The following is a 21,381-nucleotide window of genomic DNA, read 5'->3' as shown; positions in this document are numbered from 1 at the left end:
TGTGAGTCTGGTGGAGTGTTTCTCAGTGTCCCTGTATGAGTCTGCGGGTGTCTATGCATCAGAATATATCCATCACCAGGAGTGACTAAGTCTGGGTGTGAACCTGTGTGTGCCCACTGAGGTGTGTCTGAGTCTGAGGGTGACTGTGTGAGTCTGATGGTGTTTGTCAGGGTGTTTCTGGGTGTGCCTGGATCCCTGTGAAAGAGCTCAGTGTTGGAGGGGCACTGGTGTCTCTCCATGCAGGCCTGGTCACTGAGTATGAGTGTGTCACTGAGTAGGGGTGTCTGTGAGTGTGGATTCTGTGGCTACTGTGGGTTCACGATGGTGTGTGTGTCCACCTGAAGTTCTCAGTTCGTGTGGGTTCTGAGGGTCTCCTATGTGGCCAAGGGTGTGCCTATTTGTTCCTCAGAGTGTGTCTGCAGGTCTCTGGGTGTGAATCTGTGTGTGTCCGTGGATGTACCTACCTGTGGGGGTCTTAGGGGTGTCTGGAGTCTAAGGGGTTCTGTCCTTGGGTTCTCCAAGTGTCGCTATGAGTGAGTCTGGGTGAATCTCTCTGGGTGTGTAAGTCTGAGGGTGTCCGTCGTGTGTCCTGCACAAGTGGATGCAGTCGTGGGGGTGCCCGTTTGAGCTGCTCTGCAGGTTCACGTGTGAACCTGAGGGTCTCCAGTGCCGGTCACCGTGACTGTGTCCCTTTCGACTGCGTTTCTGTCCCTGGGGTTGGCCGGTCTCAGGTGGGGACCGGACGCCTGGAATTCGGGGCGTCTGGGGGGCTCAGTGTGGGGGTGGGGACAGCGTGGGGCCGCAGCAGTCGGCGCGCTCGTCGCTCGGGGCGCGCACAACCTGCGGGCCCGGGAGGCGAGGAGGGGCCCCGCCCGCGCCCTCCGGCTCCCACTCTCCGCGCGCGGCGCCCCCTCCCCCGGGCGGCGCCGATTGGCTGCGGCGGCGGCTGGAGCCCGCCCCTCGCGGCCGGCTGGGGGCGCCGCGGGCCAGAGCGAGCTGCGCCGCCACCGCCGCCGCCACCGCTGCCGCCGGGAGCACCGCGCGCCTCGGGCTCCGCGCGCCGCCAGCTCCCGGCCCGCCCGCTCGCCGGCCCCGCCGCGCCCGCCAGCCCCGCCGCGGAGCCCCGGCCCGGCCTCGGGCCGCCGCCACCACGCCGCGCGCAGTACTCCGCGTCAAGAATGGGGCGGCCAAGCTGCCCAAGCCGGCCGCCGCCGCCGCCGCGGCCGAGGCGCCCGGCGCCGGCGCGGGCATGGAGCGCTCACAGAGCCGCCTCAGCCTGTCCGCCTCCTTCGAGGCGCTCGCCATCTACTTCCCGTGTATGAACTCCTTCGACGACGAGGACGCGGGTAAGCGCGCGGCCCGCCCCCGACCCCCGGGGGGTGTCCCGGGAGCCGGATCCCGAGGCCCCGTCCCCGACCCGGTGCGCCCTCAGAGGTGGCCACTCTTCCCTCCCCACCCCCAATCCCAACCACGCTCGGGGATGCGCCCCCAGGGTCTAATTTCCCACCCACGGGACCTCAGAGTCTCTAGGGTGTGGGGTCTTCTCGCCTCCCGCCGCCCTCAGGGACCTAGATCCTCTGCCATTCACCCCTTTTCCGCAGGTGGGCCCTTTGGGTCTCCTGGACTTAGCTCTCCCTACTCACCTGCGCCAACTGAATGCTCCCATTCTTGTCCCTGCATCCGACCTGCCGCCCTCCCCGAGCCTCCTGTAAGTGCCCCCTCCTCAGACACCGGGGCTCTGGCCGCCTCACCCGCGGGGCTCCGACGCGCCCCCCGCCATTGGAGGTGGCGCGCAACCTTCCTGCTCCATCTTTGTCTTGGCTGCATCCTGAGACTCCCAGTGCCAGACCCCTGCCCTGCGCCCAGGGCCTTGAGCGCCCCCCGTTTGTCTCTCGTCTTTCCCCAGGGGCGGGGGCTTCGGGCTCCAGGGCTGGGGTGGACCTTGAGGGGACCGGCCGGGGGACGGCCTTTCCTCTCGGTTCCTCCCGGCTGGTCCCGGAGGGAGGCGTAGGGCGGCGCCGACTCTACACCTGCGCGCCCTTCGGAGTGTGCCTCTGATCCCGGGTGCTCTTGGGCCTGGAGTGGCCTTTCTGGGTGGGCTGGACCGGGCCACCATTCATCGGCCGGAACCTCAGGCTCCCAGGCCTGCGCGCAACCTCGGCCAGAGCCCAAGGGGCGGGGAAATGTGGAGAAACCGGCTCCTGGCGGCCCTGGGACCAGACAGAGGAAACAGAAGGGCTTCGGATACGCTTTTGCGGTGAGGAAGCGAATCCACCAACAGGTGGGGTAGCTAGAGGGCTTTGGGTGAGAGTTCCCCAAAGAGTGCCAGAGAGGGAGTCGGAATCATGTTCCGGTCTTGGGCTTGCTTATCTCCTTATTAGCCGTGACCTTGGGCGAGTCGTGCCGCCTCTAGCCTCCATATACTGGTCTGTAAAATGGGATGATGGTACCTCAGACACAAGGGTTAAGTTACAAGTGTTTTGTATGCTGATCTGAGAGTATTTTAGTTCAGTGAGGGGATGAAAGGGGAGGGGAGTGTGTGGTGGGGAGGAGCAAAATGGTTTCCTGACATTTTGGGGAACTTGATGACAATACGGATGAGTTCTCCCCCAAATACATACACGCACCATCCAAACATTTTTGTCCACAGTTTTAGGGAGTTCAAGGGCCCTGCTTAAGACTCTCTGCCTACAGGGACGCGTATCTGGCCAGCCAGTTATCTGATAAGCCTTGGATGGAGCGGTGGGTGATGGGTGCTCACCTCTTCCTGTTGGAGCAGGAGGCAAGTGGGGAGAAAGTTCTGCAGCAGAATGTGTTGGCTGAGTGGGTGAATGGGGGCATGTGAGGCTGACCCCTGACACAGCCTTCTTGGTGTTGACCTGAAGAGGGGGTGGAGTGAAGATGGTTACTGCAGAGCCAATTTATAGAATCACCATTTTACAGAAAGAATAACTGAGGCTTCGCTTCCCCCTTGATGCAGCTGAGGGAGGGTGTATTATTACTGTCATGGACAAGGCAAGGTGAGGAGGGGTGGAGGGGCTCTCCTAACCCAGTGGCCTCCCCTGGAGCAAAATCAGAGAGAGGGAATCTGGCTCAACTCGGGGTTTGGGGAGGGAGCCCCACCTGCCTCGGTGGGCGGGCTCCCCCATCCCTCCCTTGATGTTCAAGGACACTCCTGAAGTTCAACAGGCCACTTAGGTCTCAAGAGCCAACTGTCCTGTGGTAGGGACAGTTGGGATTTTCTCCAGAGTCATGCTCCTTGTCATGATTCAGGTGCTTTGGTTATTATCATTGGTTGCAGGCGACTTGCTCTGGTTTCACTTAAGTTACAATAGGTAACTTCATGCAATATTAGAGATTTTTAAAGGTCCACCTGCCTTTTTTCCCCTGCTTTTTTTTCCCCCAGCAGATTTCTTCAAATTCTTAACTTTTTTTTCACTTGGGGGACCTAGAAATCGTCTTGTCCAACGTCTCTTTGCCCCCACATGGATGTGTGTGTGTGTGAATGTGTGTGAGGTTGAAGTCCCTATGTGTGTGTGTATAACCCAAGGTCACCCAGTGAGGCGGGCACAGAGCCGAGACTAAAATCAGGTTTCCGGTTCTCTTTCCAGTAAAGCACTAGTCCCGTCTCTGAAAGATGATTTTTTTTTTTTTTTTTTAAGTCAGATCTCTCTGTGTAGAAAATGGTTTCCAGGTGAAGAGGCCCCAGGGAGCTGCCGACAGCCAAGAGTTTGGTTTGGGCATCTTGTGCTCAACTGCTCATCTTAAGGGATGCTTCGAATTTGGGAGGGGGAGGGAGAAGGTGAAATTTCATTTCCGGAAGGCTAATGAGTGTCTGGTGAGAATCGGAAGTAGGGAACGTTGTCTTGGTTCTTAATTTTTCTTGTTCTTCTCAAAGTCATTAATTTTCTCCTTAAAAAAAAAAAAGCCTTTTAGGTTTATTCTTTTAGAGCAGCACCATGCTGAACTAATTTCGAAAAGCAGTTTGAATATGTCTCAGATAGTGGACAGAGACTGCTGCAGTTAGAGGGCTGTCGGAACTGACTTGGCTTTACCTTTCTCTCTTCGGCTCCCTCGCCTAACCGTTTCATGCCCCTCTCTGTTCCCGGTGGCCCAGGGGTGCCCCTGATGGTCCTCTGGCTTATCTAGGGTCCTCCCTTTGTTGCTGCTTTCACCTCCTGTCCACTGCATCTTTTTCATCAACTCGATTGACGCAGAGCCGTCTTCAGAGTTTATATGCTACCCTTCAGCTGGTTTCCTGAGAAACTGTGAGGAGGAGACTTTCATTAGCCTTAACTGGGCCAGAGCACTTTCCTGCCTTGAGCTTGGGAGCCTTGGACATTTTGTCAGCAAAGGAAGCTGCCCCTTCCTCCCCTTTCTAGCCACCCTGGGGCTCAGGAGGCTGGTCACCGCGGATCCCTAGAATTCTTCCCAAGAAGCATCTTCCCTTGTGCACTCTGAACCCAATTCTTACACTGCTTTGCCCCTTTTCATAAAGATACTGGGGCTTTAGAGAGGCATGCTTTTGGGAGGCATTTTTCATGTTTGTGTCTTCATGGCTCAACCTGGCTCCTTCTGGCTTTGTAATTGAGGAGGGGTCGGGCAGGGGGCAGTTAGACATGTGACCTCTGCTTTCTTATTTATAACAGGAAGAAAATCAGAGCATGGACCACAGAGGGTAAACATTTTTTAAATGATTCCTTCTGCTAAGTATTCTCCTAGGCACTTTGAATATTGTTTTCTTTCCTCACAGCAAGTCTATAAAATTAACATTTGACAGTCCCCATTTTCAAATGGGAAAACTGAGACACAATTCATGTTAACATCCCCATTTTCAGAGAAGAAAACTGAGACGCAGAGAGAGTATTCACTCGAGGTCGCTGAGCCAGGACATGAGGGAGTAGGGTCTGAACTTGAGCGGTCTGCCTCAAGCATCTATGCGGTTGATTGTTGCGCTGTGTGTGCTACGGAAAGGGCAGAGTACAGCGCCTGACACTAGACAGGCTCTCGGTAGCTGTTAGCTAGTCATCTTTCTTCTTACCAAGAAGTAAGGCTTGTTTCTGAGCAAGATTGTAGAAAGGAATCTGTGGGTTTGAGGCAGGGGGGAAGCCTGATTCTCAAAACGTTAGCTTATAAGCTAATTTTATTGCATTGTTATAGCTATTAAGGCACAATTGGGCCCTCCTTCTTGGGAGGGGTTTAAAGATGGGGATTTGGGGGACTTGCATGTGGAACAAGAGGGTGGGGAGCACCCAGCGCCCCATGTCCCCGTTCTCTTTAACAGTTTGTTTTTATTACATCTTCAGTCCCAGACCTGCCAGTCTGCCTTGGGGCACGGCTGGGGAGCTTGTCTGGAGAATGTCTCCAGTTTCCAGCAAATGCCAAAGGGGATTGCTACATCAGGCTCTAAAATTGAGGATGGTGTCCCTGAGTCTGACCAAGTGGTTTTGGTGTCCAGTTCTCCCCCACCCGCTTGGGAGAGGGGCGGAGAAGCTGGAGCAGCCAGCTCCGATTTGCCCATAGGATGCTTCGATCCAGTGCAGGGAGGAAGTTGCCATGGCAACACCGGCCGGCTACCGGTCCCTCTCCTAGCAGTTCGGGCCACATCTCTGAGCTGGAAAGCCCTTCGTGGTACCGCCTTCTTCCGATCAGGCCAAATCTGATGGGTGGGGTGGCCTGATGGCTGGGACGTACCAACTAGTGCCGAAACCCACTCCCCTTATTTTTGGACAGAGGGAAAATGGAGGGGGCTGACTGCGTTACCTCTCCTGGCTGGTGGGGAAGAGATACTCCTGTCTTGCCAGATAGATCTCAGCAGGGGAAACGAGAGCTCCAAATCCCGCCCCCGCCCAGGCACCTGGAATGACCCGCCCTGGACTCCCCCTCCCTTCCCCAGTTTACTCCTCTTGGCAGAGTTTTCTTTCCCAGCCCCAGTGCTAACTTTTGTCCTTGAAATTTGACCTGAGCTTTTTCTGGGAAACAAAATGTCCTGCTGAACCACCCCTTCCTCCCTGAGGTGGAGGGAACACAGAACTTAGGCCCTAAAGGGGGGCTGGGGCTGGGTGGATGAGGAGGAATGGTGAGGGGAGGAGCCTGAAAATATCCTTCAGGATCAGGGCCGCTGGAGGGCGCGAGGTGGCACCGTCATCCCTGGGGCATGCCACTTCCTGTCCCCCCTCTGCCACTTTCCCTAAGTTACCACCAAGTGCTGTAATCTCCTTTATGGGCTGGGAATTGGGCAGAACTCTTCTGGATTTGGATAACTGAGGCATAGTAAAGAGTGGAACCAGCTCTTCTCATAGTTCAAGCTGTGGGTGGGGTGAGTGTGTGGACCCCAAACTCCGCTATCTTGAATGACCCTGAAAGATGCATCTCAGAAAAATAGCATATACAGGAGTCATCCTTTCCCCCAGTACACAGCTCACTGGCCTCCGGATCTGTTCTGATGCTGTTGGGCTCTTTCCGAAAATTTTCTCCCCGCTCTGGCGCCCCCTCTTCCTTGTCCCCAAGCTGCCAGACTCATGGCTGCAGCTTCCTTGGCGTTTGCAGGCATCAGAGAGGCCCGCCCTTGCTTGTGTTTGGTGGGAAGGGAAAAGGAGGGACCCATTGCCTCGTCTCCCTTTGAGAACTCTGCGCTGCTTTCCTCCTTACCCACCTCCATCCAGAGGTGAGCCTGTTCTGACTGAAGGCTGAGAGAGGGCAGGGCGGAGAGGTGGAGAGCAGACACAAGCCAGCTGACCCTCTCTCTCTCATCTCAGGGCTTTTCTCCTCCTCTGCCTCCCCTAATATCTCTTCACGGGGGCCTTAACAACCATCGCTTCAACATTTCTTTTAAGAGTTGTTGGAAAGGCACCAGTTTTGGAGAATGTGCTCAGAGGGTGTAGATGCCCCCCCCAATGTCATCTGTGTACCCCCCCTTGACAGTCAAGCCCACTGTCTTCCTGTCAAAGCTCCAATTCCCACCCTCACCCCCAGTCCCCTGGAATGACTGACTGGAATTCCCTCCCGACCCTCCCCATTTACTCGATGGGGCTTGGATTTGACTCTACTTTGGTGTTAGGGCCTCAGGCAAGTCCCGGGCCTCAGTTTCCCTCTCTTGAAAAAGGGGTTAATTATCCTTGTCTGAGCATGTCTCAGCATTGTAAAAATAAAACTGCTTGAAAGGCTTGTTCTCCTGCGCACAGTGTCATAGTCTCCCTGCATCTTACAGCAGCCGGAAGGGATAGCTGCTGTTGTCTATGTACCCATTTTGCAGATGAGGAAAAGCCAGGCAGCGTGGTGTAGTTTTGTGGCTTTCTTGGGTTGCACAGTAGTGATTCAAACCCAGGCGTGTTTGACTCCAGAGACCACCCTCTGCCCCCCGGCCTGAAATGAGATTCCAGGTGGGAAAGGTCAGTGTCAGGCCTGGCGGCTGTGCTTGGGCTGGCCAAGCAGCCACTGACAAAGGCGAAGGCATGAGGGCCTGTTCAGCTTCAGATGCGCCCCTCTGGGATCTGCCATCCCACTCCATTCCACCCCAGCTCTCTGGAGTGCCTTCCTGCCCATCGTTCCTGGATGATCCCCATCACGGGGCTGCCTGGCCTCCTTGAAGAATCCAGTTGTCTGCCTCAGCCCTGGGGGCCGATCTATCACCTGCCTCTCCAGACCGATGTAGGCCAATGCTGGATTATATTTAACGCTGTGCTATTTCCACTTGACAGCTCCGGAGCGCCGTCCCCCCTCCCCTTTTCTCCTTCCTCCCCCCTCCCCTTCTGATTCACTCGGAAACTGACAAGGCTGATGTCAGCGCCTTATTCTTAGCCCCCGTAATTGTAACTGCATTTAGCAGTGCGCACTTCATTAACAGTTTCTGCGACGGGGGAGTGAGATGACTGCGTGGCTGGGCAGGGATGCAGGTGGGGGTGGGGAGGGGGCAGCTGCTGCAGGGACCCTGGCCAGCTGCCTCTTCTGGATGGACCAGCTGGGCGGCTTCCAGGTCTGGCTTTCCTAGACTAGTGATCTTCGAAGGCCCCTTGGAGAGCGTCTAGTCCATGCTCTTCTTCAGGCAAGGAGGGAAACTGAGGCTCAGTGAGGCAGAGCACCTTGCCAAGGTCACCGTTAAGGATCCAGGCCTCTGGCCTTTGAGTCTAGGTTTTCTTCTTTGGTGTTATTATTTCTTCAACTCATATTTAATTAGCCGCTCAGTGCCAAACATCTCTTTAGGTGCTGGGGCTATATCTGGGGAACAAGTCAGACAGTTTCTGCTCTCGTGGAGCTATGTTCTGGAGTGGAAGAGACAGATAATAAACAGGGAAGCAATTAAGCAGTAAATAATTTCAGTCTGTGTTAAGTGAAATGAAAAGACAGGTTGATGGGGTAGGACATGAAATAAGGTAGTCAGGAAAGGCTCACTGAGGAGGTGACAGATGAGTTGAGGCCTAAATGATGAAGAGCCAGCCATGGGAGTATGAAGGGCGAGAGGGATTTAGGCGTATGGAACAGGTGGTGCAAAGGCCCTGAGGTCAGCATGAATTTGGGTGTTTAGGGAATAGAAAGCAGACCAGTGTGATTAAGCTGCATGAGGGGAGGTGAGGTCAGAGAAGCAAGCTGGGGGCACAAGTGAGCCTTGTAGACACTGATAAGGAATATGAATGTGGGTAACTGAGGTTCAGAGTGGGAAGGAGAAAGACCCCCAGCTGGGTAAAGTCAGAGAGAAGCCAAGAGCTACTGCCTCCTGAATCCCAGTCTTTTGAGTTCCTTAGACACAGGTGACTTTAAATGCGTCATGTGGCTTCCTTTGCCATTGTAGCTGGAAGGTAGTGTGGAGTCTGGGCTTCTTCTGTCCAGGCAGGCTCTCTCTGCTTGCCCCTTCTCTCCTCCTCAGCTCTCATCTGACCCAGCTGTATCGCTTCTCGGGGTGATATAGCTGGGAAACTCTGGGGAGCTTCCAGGGTGGGACAGAAAGTGGCTTTGGAATCCAACACACCTGAATTTTTATCTCACCTCTGCCATTTCTGAATTGTGCGACCTTGGGCCAGTGGCTTCAGCTCTCTGGGACTCAGTTTCTTCATCTGTAAAATGGGGGCATAATAATGGTAAGTTCTTGGACTTCCCTGGCTGTCCCATTAGTGATTAAGTCTCTGTGCTTCCACTGCAGGGGGCATGGGTTCGCTCCCTGGTTGAGGAGCTACGATCCCACATGCTGTGTGATGCGGCCAAAAAAAAAAAAAAAAGTAAGTTCTTCAAAAGGTTATTGTAGGGAGTAAATGGACATAATGCACAAACACACCTACCTCAGAGCTGGGCATGTGGTCCTCAGTTATAAGGACAAGTGAGATTATGGTTTAATCCTGTGCACATAGTAGATGCTCAGTTAGGGGTTACCACTGTCGTTGTGGTTGTTACTGTCGGGTCAGAATCATCAAGTTGACTTGTTGAAACATAGATTGCTGGGCCTCTCTCCAAGTTTCTCCTTCAGTCTGGGTTGGGAACTAAAAATCTCATTTACTAAAAAAAATTTTTTGGCCACACCATGTGGAATTTAGTTCCCTAACTAGGGATCGAACCCACTCCCCTTGTGGTGGAAGCTCAGAGTCTTAACCACGGGACTGCCAAGGAAGTTCCTGAAAAATCTCATTGCTAACAAGTTCCCAGGTGATGCTGATACTGGTCCAGACCCTACTTGGAGAATCACTGGGTTAGAGAAAAAAGCTGGAGAGAAATGAAGGGTTCTTCTGAACTTGGGATGTCTCCTTAGGTGTCTTAGATGCTTGGGACATCGGGTACCAGATTCGGTACCCGGGTGTAGTCTTCAGGCACACCTATTTCCATCACAAGGTCTCAGATCAGATGAGTCTCAGCTGCTGCCCTGCTTTGCACTGGGTTTAATGTGAAGGACCCCATCAATCCTTTTGGAAACCATCTGTATAAATGATAAATGAGTCGACATGAATAACACATCAACCCATAATATCCTTTTGTGACATATTGGCCTCAGACAGCTCTGCAGATTCTGAGGGGCTCAGGCCTAGCATCTTTTACCAAAGGGAATAGGATGCCACCCCTTTCTTGCGTTGAAGAAAGGCAGAAATATGTATTAAAACCAGGAGGTTCATTTGAGGACAGGTCTCCACTGGGAAGAAGTAAATTAAAAGAACCATCAATGTAAAAGGGTAAAAAGTAGGGAAATTCTACCGAGGGACTTTACTGAGTCAGTTTATTTAGATGTTTCTAAGAAAGGGGTCGCTGGTAATTTCTTAGGGAAGGTTGAGGTTTAGCTCAGATTCAAGGCGTGGCGTGGCGGGGACAGACTTTATGATGTGATAAGAATCTTATCCAGTCCCATAAAATTCAGAATCTAAAGACAAAAAGCATTCACCAATATATTCCAGTTGGGATTTGTCCTCAACTGATGGGAAGTACTCTTCCAAGAGGGGTGGCTTAGGATCGTGAAAGAGCACAGACTTTGGAGGACCCCAAACCCAGGTTTGAGTCTCTGCCACGTCCTAGCTATGTCTCTTGACATGTCACTGTTCTGGACCTCGGCCTCATCCTTTGTCAACTGGAGTGAGTAACTCTACCTTGAGAGAATGAGAGAAAATGCCAGTGTGGAGCATAGACGGCATTGGGGCCGCTGCAGGGGTGAGTGTGGAGCATAGACGGCGTCTGGGCCACTGCAGGGGTGCCTTTCCTGCTGCTGTGGACATCCTGGGTGCAGAAGGGCGGGATGGTGGGAGTGCGCTCCCTGCGGTTGGGACGCCTGGCTCTGGTACCGAACACAAACACAGTGTTCACTGTGTGCCCGGTGGAGCCTGAGAAGCTGCGTTAGGAGGCAGGAGAAGAGGTCTCCATTCAGCCACTGGATCGCAGCACCTCCTAAGGCCACTTCCCATTGTCTTTTGGGCCTCTGAATAGCGAGGTGTCTAGTGGGCTTGGTTTAGATACAACCAGAGTCTCCCAACCCCGCATCTCCTCCTTAGTGTTCCTCCGCTTCCTGTGCCTCTAGGGTCATTTTCATCCCTCGAGCATCCCCTCTCCTGCCAGAGTTTCTCTCTAGTTGATTCTTGGCTGATGGGTCACTGAATACCATTATTTTTAAATGAGTCTTCCCTATAGCTCAGACTGTACAGAATCTGCCTGCACTGCAGGAGACCTGGGTTTGATCTCTGGGTCGGGAAGATCCTCTGGAGAAGGAAATGGCAACCCACTCCAGTATTCTTGCCTGGAGAATCCCCTGGACAGAGGAGCCTGGTGGGCCACAGTCCATGGGCTCACAGAGTTGGACACGACTGAACGACTAACACTACTACTATTTAAAATTCAAAAATTTTTTTTGGCTGTGCCGGGTCTTCGTTGCTGTGGGCAGGCTTTCTGTGGTTGTGGTGAGCAGGGACTCCTCTGTAGTTGTGGAGTGGTGGTTTCTCTTGTTGCGAAGCATGGGCTCCAGGTGCGTGGGCTCAGGAGTTGTGGCTCACGAGCTTAGTTGACCCATGGCATGTGGGATCTTCCTGGAGCAGGGATTAAACCCATGTCCCCCGAGTTGGTGGGTGGATTCTTAGCCACTGGACCTCAGGGAAGTCCCTGAACGCTTTTTAAAAGAATGAGTATTATTTGCATTAAGTAATATATGCAGATGGTACATTTTAGAAGCACAAAAATTACCTAGCTGAAAGGGCCCTGGGCTCCTCCATCTCCTGGGTCTCTTGTCCCTTCCCCTGGACAAACACCATTTCCAGCTCCCACAACCCTTTATGCTGCCGTTACTGACTATAACTTGTTGCTGCTGCTAAGTCGCCTCAGTGGTGTCCAACTCTGCGAGACCCCATAGACGGCAGACCCCTGGCTCCCCCATCCCTGAGATTCTCTAGGCAAGAACACTAGAGTGGGTTGCCATTTCCTTCTCCAATGCATGAAAGTGAAAAGTGAAAGTGAAGTCGCTCAGTCGTCTCCGACTCTTAGCGACCCCATGGACTGCAGCCCTCCAGGCTCCTCCGTCCATGGGATTCTCCAGGCAAGAGTACTGGAGTGGAGTGCCATTGCCTTCTCCGAACTGTAACTTCTTATATGGTGAAAAGCCAAACAGCACCAAAGGACGCCCAGGGAACCATCAGTCTCCTTCACACCTCAGCTACCTCATCCCACTCCCATCATCTCGGTCTTTTAGGTTACCAGTTTTTTCTTTCTTTTCCAGTTAGCAAATTCTTATTAAGCTGTTATGGTGGTGCTAGGTTTGATCCCTGGGTTGCGAGGGTCCCCTGAAGAAGGGAATGGCTCCCCACTCCAGGATTCTTGCCAGGAGAATTCCATGGACAGAAGAGCCTGGCGGGCTACAGTCCATGGAATTGCAGAGTCAGACATGACTGAGAGATAGGAAACTATGACAGTGCCCAGTCCTGTGAGGATTCAAGAGTTGTCAGATGATACCCAGGAAGTATAGCATAGCGGTGGTTATGGTACACACTCCATAGCTGGGTGTCCTGGGTTTGAAGCCTGGCTTTACCACTTACTGGCTGTGTGATCTTGAGCAAGTTACTTCATTGAGCCTCAGTTTCCTCAGCTGCAAAAAGGGCTAGTAATCACTCCTTCCTGCCTTAATGATGTCAGGAGGATTAAATGAGTACATATTTGTGACATGCTTTGTGGAGAGCCTGCAGGCAGTAAGGGTGTGTTAAGAGTATTAGCTGTTACTGTCTCAGAACCTTTAAGCCGGAAGTCTCTTGAAGTCCTCTCGCTGAGGCGCAGACGGGGATTGCATGGTTTGCCCAAAGCCTCGCAGCACGTCTCTGGCAAAACCAGGGGCAGGACGGATGTTTCTGGAAGCCCAGCCAGGGCCTCCTTCTCTCCCAGGTGATGCAGGTGGCCACCCTGGGCCCAATGGGCACCGGAGGCTCCCAGTCTGTTTCCTTCATTTCCAGCCCTCGGGGTCCCTGAGAAATGCTGCTTGGTAGTCGCCTTGGGAGCAGGTGGGGGGACGTGTCCCTGACTGGGGCCTGGAATGGAAATTCATAAGTTCCTCAGCAAATGCCCCGAGAAACATCTCTTATCTGCCTGAGCCCAACACCAAGACTGGACCAGGGGCCTCGGGGGCCCACCCAGGCCCAGGCCCACCCACCCTGCAGCCATCTGGCCCCTGGGAGCTGCAGCCACTTCTGCTTAGCTTCTGTTGGTTGTGCTGAGTTTGGGGAGAGGGACCCCCAGGCTGGGGAGCCTGGCCCTGATGGGATCAGGTGGGTGCTGCGAGGGAGGGAGAAATGAACACGTGTGGTGTTCTTAGACTCCTTCAGATTGAAAAGATTATAGAAGATGGGAGAGTGCCCTCCTGCTCCCACTGACTTGGGCTGAGACATAGCTTCCTGTTCAGGTGACACGCAGTGATCTCAGGTGAGACCGGGATGCAGGATGAGCAGGAAAAGAAGCAACTGGGGATGTCCCTGGTGGTCCAGTGGTTAAGACTTCACCTTCCGACACAGAGGGTATGGTTCAGTCCCTGGTTGGGGCACTAAGATCCCACATGACTTGTGGCCAAAAAAATCAAAACATGAAACAGAAACAATATAGTAACACATTTAATAAAGACTTTTAAAATGGTCCACATCAAAAAAGAAATTAAAAAAAAAAAAAGCAGCTGATAATGATCACTCTGCTCCAGGCCAGCCTCAGCCTGACCCAGGGAAAGCTCTGGAGGGCAGATGGCATCAGAAGGTTGATCAGCCTTCTGTCCTCCTGTATCAGACAGTCCTGGGCTGTGGAGAGCCCCACAGGTGAAGGGTGGGGGCATAACTTTTGGGGCAAGGCAGCTCAGATCTGCTCAAAGAAGTTCTTCAAGGGAGGGGCAGCTGGGAGCCAGAATGGCGGAAATTCACAGCAGCTGTGGGATAGGTGTCCTTGGTGGAGGGACTCTGCCTGGGTGAGTCCACCCATCCTCTGTCTGGGAACTTTTGGGGACAGAGTGGGGAGAACAGGTGTGGCCAGCTCTGTGCTGGGCAGTGTCCACCCTTGTTACAGGTCGCCCTCTCTGCAGTCCCGTGAGGTGTGCATGGCCACAGGGTTAGGTGGGGCTGGAAGAATCGAGTGTCTGGATGGATTCCTGGCTTGGCCACAGTCAAGCTAGTGAAGGGTAGGACAGGGCTTCAATCCCAGTGTGTATGAGTGTGTGCGCTCAGTTGGGTCCGATTCTTTGCAGCCCCATGGACTGTAACCTGCCAGGCTCCTCTGTCCATGGGATTCCCCGGGCAAAAATATTGGAGCAGGCTGCCATTTCCTACCCAGGGGATCTTCCCGACCCAGGGATCGAACCCCAGTCTCTGGCATCCCCTGCCTTGGCAGGCGGATTCTTTACCACTGCACCACGCCTGCCTCCAACACTTCTGAACTTTACACCACTCCTGGTGGTCCAGTGGTTGAGAATCTGCCTTCCATTGCAGGGAACGTCAGTTCAATCCCGGATTGGGGAGCTAAAATCCCATGTGCTGCACGGGACAGCCAGAAAACTAAGAAAATAAAAACAATCTGTGCTGCAGTTGATTCTGTTCATGACTATAGATGTATATTTTGTGCTTCCCAGTTGGTTTCTTTCCAGGTATCTCTTTGAAAGGTGTCTGTCTTGGTTTTCTATTTTGTACCTTGCAAACATAAAAACCTTTTGGGCCTGACAGAGCATGTTTGCCTGTTTGATCTCAGCTGAGCCTCATGGAAAATCGGCTTGGTTTCCAGAGAGGTGGGCAGGGCCCCTGACAGGCTGCTTGAGGTGAAAGACTAAGGGGTAGCTGATTGTCATGGAATGAGCCAGGGATTTGTCGTAAGAAAACCTACATTTGAAACCTCATTTTCCCCATTTGCCAGCCGAGTGAACCTGGGGAGGTCTCTTTGAGCCCTGCTTTCCTCTGTAGGTGAAACAAGTCCTTGACTGTAAGCCTTGGGTAGCCTGGAAGGTGTTCTAAGGACATTGCATGTAGCAGTTACCTGGCAAGGCTTTGATTGGGGGTGGGGACAAGGAGTCCAGAACCCGGAGCTGACCTCTGCTGCGTGTGTGCAGAAACAGAGACAGATCAGGGCCCGTCTGTGAAATGGGCGCAGTGACGCTTGTCTTGCTGTCCTAGCTTGTGTTTCCCATGAAACAAGCATTTGAGTACAAGTATTAGGTTGGAACTTCCCAGGTCATCCAGTGGCTGAGACTCCATGCTCCCAGTGCAGGGGCCTGGGTTCGATCTGTGGTTAGGGAACTAGATCCCACATGCTGTAACTAAAAGATCCTGCTTGCCACAGCTGAGACCCGGTGCAGCCAAACAGATAAATATTTTTAAAAGTATTAGGTTGAACCATAGGAAACTGCCATTTATGGGAGTTAAAACAGCCACATAGCAGTTGTATGTGGTTCACGTGGTTCATGACGGTGATGGGTGGAACTCTAGGAGGGGAGTGAGAAAGGCAGTCAGTATTATCAGCCACATTACCCCTGACAAAGGGCAACCGAGTCAGGTCATACCAGGAGCTCTGGGAGGCCGTAGAACACGGCTCAGCAAACTTGTGTAAAAGACCAGACCCTGGATGTTTTAGTCTTTATGAGTCATAAGGTCACTGTCTCAGCTGCTCAATTACACTGTTGGAATACAGCCAAAGACAGTATATAAACGGATGCGTGGGGCTGTGTTCTAATAAAACTTTATTTACAAAAACAGGCAGAGAGCTGGATTAGCTCATGGGCCCTAGTATGCAGACCCCTGGAGTACAACATGTACCTCTGTTACCCCACCCCAGGAGTGAGGGAACTGGTGTGTTTATACGACCCCCATTGGGCACTGGTTGAGGGGTGGGGATAGGGTGGGCGCCAGGGCTTGTCTGAAACCCTCAGCCAAGAATAACAGGAGCTGGCCCCAGGAGGTCAGGCCAGCGGTCACTGAAGTGGGAAAGGTGGAAGGGGTAGGGGACGATGGCTCTTGGCAGCTGTGAAGCCTGACTGTGTTTGGAGAGTGTATCAGAAAGTGGCAAGATGAACAGGAAAATGAATTTTGGGGAGCGCCAGATGATTTAGCTTTCTAGCCTTTTCAGCCAGTTGTTACTTCCAGGCAAAAATCGGCTCCTCCATTCTTGGCAGCCCTGTTCGCATTTTCTACCTCCCGTGCCTCTGCAATTGGCAAATTGGCAATTTCATCTTTCCGGATGCCCTCCCCCTCCCTTTCAGGGTCTGATGCCACCTCCTCCAGGGAGCACACCTCTCTTGTCTCAGGTGGAGTTGATTGTTCCTCCTGGGTGTTCACCTGGCATTCGGAGCGTGTTTTCTCTCTCTCCAGCAGTTGCAAAGTCTGGCTGATACCAGTTTTCACTGCCACACTCAGAGCCCTTCCAGATCAGGGACTGTGTGATTCTCAGCTGCACTCCACTGGGGGGCACTGATTTGGGAAGGGTGGGGATGAATCCCAAACTTTCTCCGGCCTGCCTTACGCCCTCCCTCCATCCTCTCCCCTCCGTGTCTCCCTGTTCTCCAGTAGTTGCTGATGGCCAGGCCCTGTCCTAGGCATTGATGAATCAAGACAAGCCCAGTCTTTGCCTTCATGGAGTTTACAGTCTGGTGAGGGTAGGGGTGGGGTTAGACATTCGAAAACCCAAAGGAACAATGAATAATTTGCTCATTACTGTGGTAAGTGCCATACATATCAAGTGCAGGGTACAGGGGGATGCTGGAGCTGGAGGAAATGACCGGAGATGGGAGGGAAGGAGGCAGCTAAGCTGAGACTTAAGGGGTGAGTGGAGTTGGCCAGATGAAGGCAGGGGAGGGAGGGAAATGAGACAATGCCATGGCGCTGAGAGCACGGACTTGGGAGTCAGTTGTGGGAGTTGGAGGGATCGAATCCTGGATTCTGTTGGTCTGTGTGGCTGTCTCCCCACCACCCCCCCCAATCTGTCTCTCTCTCCCCTTTCTCTCTAGCATGCACATATACATGCCTGTATGGGGTGGAAATATTAACTGTAATTGCAGAATTACGGACAGTTTTTGTTTTATAGTTTGCACCTTCATGGTATTTTCCACAATGGATGATGTGTCATGGCAATAAATAAAGTCTTCAGCGTCTAGAGACCACACTCCCACTGGTGGTTGTGTGACCTTGACCACACTGTCTAATCACTCCTGCTTCTGTCTCTTACTCTATAAGATGAAGACAGTGATGATTAACACACGGTGCCCGTCACATCACATCCTGACACTTCACCTCCCTTAACTCATTAGAGCCTCAGCTACTCTGTGAAGCAGGTACTGTCACCGTCCCTGTTTTATAGATGAGGAAACAGGCATGGAGAGGTGAAGCACGTTGCTCAAGATGACACTGCTAGGAAGAGTCAGAAGCAGCGTTGAAATCCAGATGTCTGACTCCAGAGTCTGAGCTTACCCACGTGACTCTCCCACCTGCCTCACGGAGTAGGGATGAGAATCCATGAGAGGACACCTGTCAAGCCCTTGGCACAGTGCTTGGCACACAGTCAATCCGCTGTAGATATTAGCGCATTATTATTATTAGCAGCTGTGCAAAGGCCCTGGGGTAGGAAGGGCATATGGTTTCAGAGGCACATGTGCTTAGTGAAGTACTGGATCGTGCTAGGTCTTTAAAGTCAAGAATCTTGGCCTTGAATTTCAGGACAATCGAACACCTGTCGGGTTTTTGTAGCAGAGAGTTGACAGACTCAGATCTGGGGTTTAAAAAGACCTCTGTGGCTGCGGATTGGAAGAATGGAGCCAAGAGGCCCAGGGAGGCTCCCTTTAGTGATAATGACTCTCCTCAAGTGGGTCGGACCATCTTAGCGTGGACTCCTCAGACCCTGGCTGTGATGATGTTTGGCTGACTAGGCCGGCTGTGTGGGTCAGAGCACAAGGCAGGAAGTCAGGAGCGTGTCACCAGGCTGGTCTGGTGATGTGGGGGGCTGGGAACTGCCAGTTTGAAGGCAGGAACAAATTACTCTCCTGGAGACGAGGCCAGGCCAGTTCCTGTCGTGTTGCATTATTAAATTTGTAATCTTCATTCTAATACTTCCCAGCAGTGAATAAGAACCAAATTTAAAATGCTGGCTTTACATTTCTGGAATGAAGCCCTTTGTCAGGGACTCTTGAAACCCATAATTTCTCTCCAGAGGTGAATGTCTACATCCTTAAAAAAATTAAAATAAAAAAAATAATAAAAGAAAACCACTCTTTAGTTAAAGGTTGGGTTTTAAGGGTTGTCTGCAGCCCCAGCCCTGGCAAGAGTTGAGAGTGGGGTGTGTATGTTTCCAGCCCCAGAGAAGGCTTGGAGTAGGATGGGGTCTACAGGTGCCCTGGGCCTCCCAGGATATTTAAACCCCCAAATCTGGGCCTTGCTAAGGAAAGAAAAGTGGGAGGAGCCACATGCCCACCTCACCCCCAAACCTGTGGGTTTGTGAAAGGGTTTGGTTAAATGCTGGACCATAGTCTTTAGGAGAATTGCCCTGTGTCAGGCTCCAGTGTGTTTTCTCATGACCGGTTTGGTGGCTGGTCGACCTGACTACTGGGCAGCCATGGGCTGTGTTGTTCCTGCCTTTGATCTTGGCGAGAAGGGCTCTGATCTGGGGTCCCCAGCACTATTGGGTTGATCTCCAGCCCTCCTCACTGGGTGAGGAATCTCTGGGACAATGGGTTCATGCCCACCTGGACCCCTCTTTCTAGGCCATATTCCAGGTATGTGGGACCCTGGAATTCCCCATCGAGATGGCCCTGAGTCAGTATCTGGGGTGCCTGCCAAGACCCCGCCCCTAGGCCCATCCTCCATCGCTGGTGTCCTGATAACGTGGCCCTGAATAGCTGTTTGTGGAGGTGAGAACAGAGCCCAGGTACACAGAGTGGGCCTCCAGGTACACGGGGGCGGGGGTGAAGGGAAGGGAGGGGCAGTAGCGAAGAGCCCATCATATTCCATCCCTCTCTGCATATTCAGCCATGGAACTCGGAGGAGTCTAAATCTGAACCTGGCCTGGCCTTCAAGGTCATTATGAAGGCACACTTGTCAGAGTGGAAGGATAGAACATGTTTTATTTAAGAGCTTGATTTATAACTTTTAGATATTTAGAATAAATGTGACTTACGGTCCTTTGGCCCTGGACCCCACACTGTTGGGTGGGTGATTTGCATCATCCTTTGAACTGAGACTGAGAGCTGCCCAGGAGTGGCCCTTCCCCTCCTGGTACCACGTGTGGGCCCTGGTGCGTACACATGGTTTGTACAGCGTGTTTGTATCAGGTAGACAAAGACACCGCTCACCCCCAACTCCAGGTGATTGAATTTAAAATAGTACTACCTCCTGTGACTACCCTGGTGGTCCAGTGGCTAAGACTCCCACAGCAGGGGTCCTGGGTTTGATACCTGGTCAGGGAACTAGATCCTGCATGCCACAGTGAGGACTGATGATCCCAAGTGCCGCAACTGAGACACGGAGCAGCCAAAATAAAAAAAGAAATAGTACCTCCCGTAGGACGGGCTCCCCAGCCTTCAGGATCTAAGGCCTGATAATCTGAGGTGAGCTGATGTAATAATGGAAATAAAGTGCATAATAAACATAATGCACTTGAATCATCCTGAAACCATCCCTTCTTCCCCGGTCTGTGGAACAGTTGTATTCCATGAAACCAGTTCCTGGTGCCAAAAAAGCTGGACTGCTGCTGTAGGAGGATGAATTAGAAGAAGGCTTCCCCTTCTGCAGCGCCTGTGGGGTGTGCTGCCTGGCCATTGAAAACAGGCTGCACTCCTGCCCACCTCAGTTGGGCACGTTTGTGCAGTAGCAGCTTGATCGATAGTCCATAGTGCTCCCTGGACCTGAACCAGAGAGGGGCCCTGAGCAAGACCAGAAGGGAAAGTACTGACACTCCAAGGTCCCAAGATAGCCGTTAAGTCATTTTACATTTTCAGTAATCGTCCTCATCATGATAGCAAATGTTTGTTTTGTATTTCTTACATGCCAGGTACTCTAAGCACTTTACCTGGATTATCCCATTGAAATCCCCTTCAGGATATGAAGTGGCAGGGTACAGTTGTCATGCCCATTGAACAGGTAAGGAAACTGGGGCTCTGAGAAGAGAGGCTTATCTTTGGCCCAGGGTCATTCAACAGTAAGGTGAAATGCAGGTCTCCCTGACCTGTGAATCTGTAGGCCTGAACCACTGCTCTGCCCTTTCTTGTTTTAAAAAGCATCATTTATGCCATCAGCATATTTACTGACCCCCCTGCTCTGATGTGGTGGGTGTGAAGGGAGGTGCCCAGTAAGACGGGGGCCTCCCTCAGCCAAAGGGGAGAGACAGGCAGAGCAGATAACTAGATAACTGGGTGACCCCATTGAGCAGGGGGTGCTCAGTAGAGCCTGGAAGGGTGAGAAGCTGTTTACCAGGCTGGAGGTGGGGGCGGGGAGGGAGGTGCTATAGGCCACTGGGGGTCCTGTGTGGTCAGGGAGGAGCACCCTGAGGTTTATTGATACCTTGTGGGTATGTGCGTTAAGAGAAGTGTGGGTCTACAAAACAGAAGTAGAAGGGCTTCCTGGTGGCTCAGTGGTAAAGAATCCCCCTGCCAATGCAGGAGACAAGGGTTTGATTCCTGGTCTGGGAAGATCCCATGTGCCTCAGAGCAACTAAGCCCATATACCACCACTATTGAGCCTGCGCTCTAGAGCCCAGGAGCTGCGACTACTGAATTCTGCACGCCCTAGAGCCTGTGCTCCAAACAAGAGAAGCCACCGCAATGCGAAGCCCACACACGGCAACCAGAAAGTATCCTCTACTTGCCACAACTAGAGAAAAGGTTGCGCAGCAACAAAGACCCACTGCAGCCAAAAATAAATAAATAAATTTAAAAAACAGAAATAGAATCAAAGGTGTAGAAAACATGGTTACTAGGAGGTCGGGGGAGAGGGATAAATTGGAAGATTGGGATTGACATATACACATTGTTTTATACATAAAGTAAATAAGGACCCACTGGATAGCATGGGCGGCTCCCCTGGAGGAGGGCCTGGCAACCCACTCCAGTATTCTTGCTTGGAGAATCCCCATGGACAGAGGGGCCTGGTGGGCTACAGTCCATGGGGTCGCAAAGAGCTGGACTCGACTGAGTGAGTAAGCGCACAGCATTGTATAGTACAGGGAACTCTGCTCAATACTCTGTGATGACCTTTATGGGAAAAGAATCTGAAAACGAGTGGCTATATGGATAGGTGTAACTGACTCACTTTGCTGACACAGTTAGCAAACTGACACACCTGAAACTGACACAGCCTTGTAAATCAACTCCAATAAAAATGTAGAAAAAGAGAGAAGTGTGGGGAAGAGGTGGGGCCAGGAGAGGGGGGTGGGCAGGTCAGGAAAGGCTCTGGAGCCGTGTCCAGGGCCCGGCCCTTCTTGAAGACCAGAGCTGTGTCA

General features: G+C 52.5%; 1 protein-coding gene across 1 annotated transcript in view; it reads left to right on the top strand.

The window, feature by feature from the left end:
* Positions 1 to 1,164: 1,164 nt before the first annotated feature.
* The window catches only part of RIMS4 (regulating synaptic membrane exocytosis 4), a 72,220-nt gene continuing 52,003 nt past the window's right edge, over positions 1,165 to 21,381 (top strand). Inside the window, exon 1 of the mRNA XM_061437689.1 lies at positions 1,165 to 1,346. Coding sequence (XP_061293673.1) covers positions 1,250 to 1,346 — 97 coding nt within the window. The 5' untranslated portion in view covers positions 1,165 to 1,249. The remainder of the gene's footprint in view (positions 1,347 to 21,381) is intronic.

The sequence above is a fragment of the Bos javanicus genome, chromosome 13 (assembly GCF_032452875.1).
Source record: "Bos javanicus breed banteng chromosome 13, ARS-OSU_banteng_1.0, whole genome shotgun sequence".
In the NCBI taxonomy this organism is placed as follows: Eukaryota; Metazoa; Chordata; class Mammalia; order Artiodactyla; family Bovidae; genus Bos; species Bos javanicus.
The sequence above is the reverse complement of the archived record's forward strand: the minus strand, read 5'-3'. Positions and strand labels throughout refer to the sequence as shown.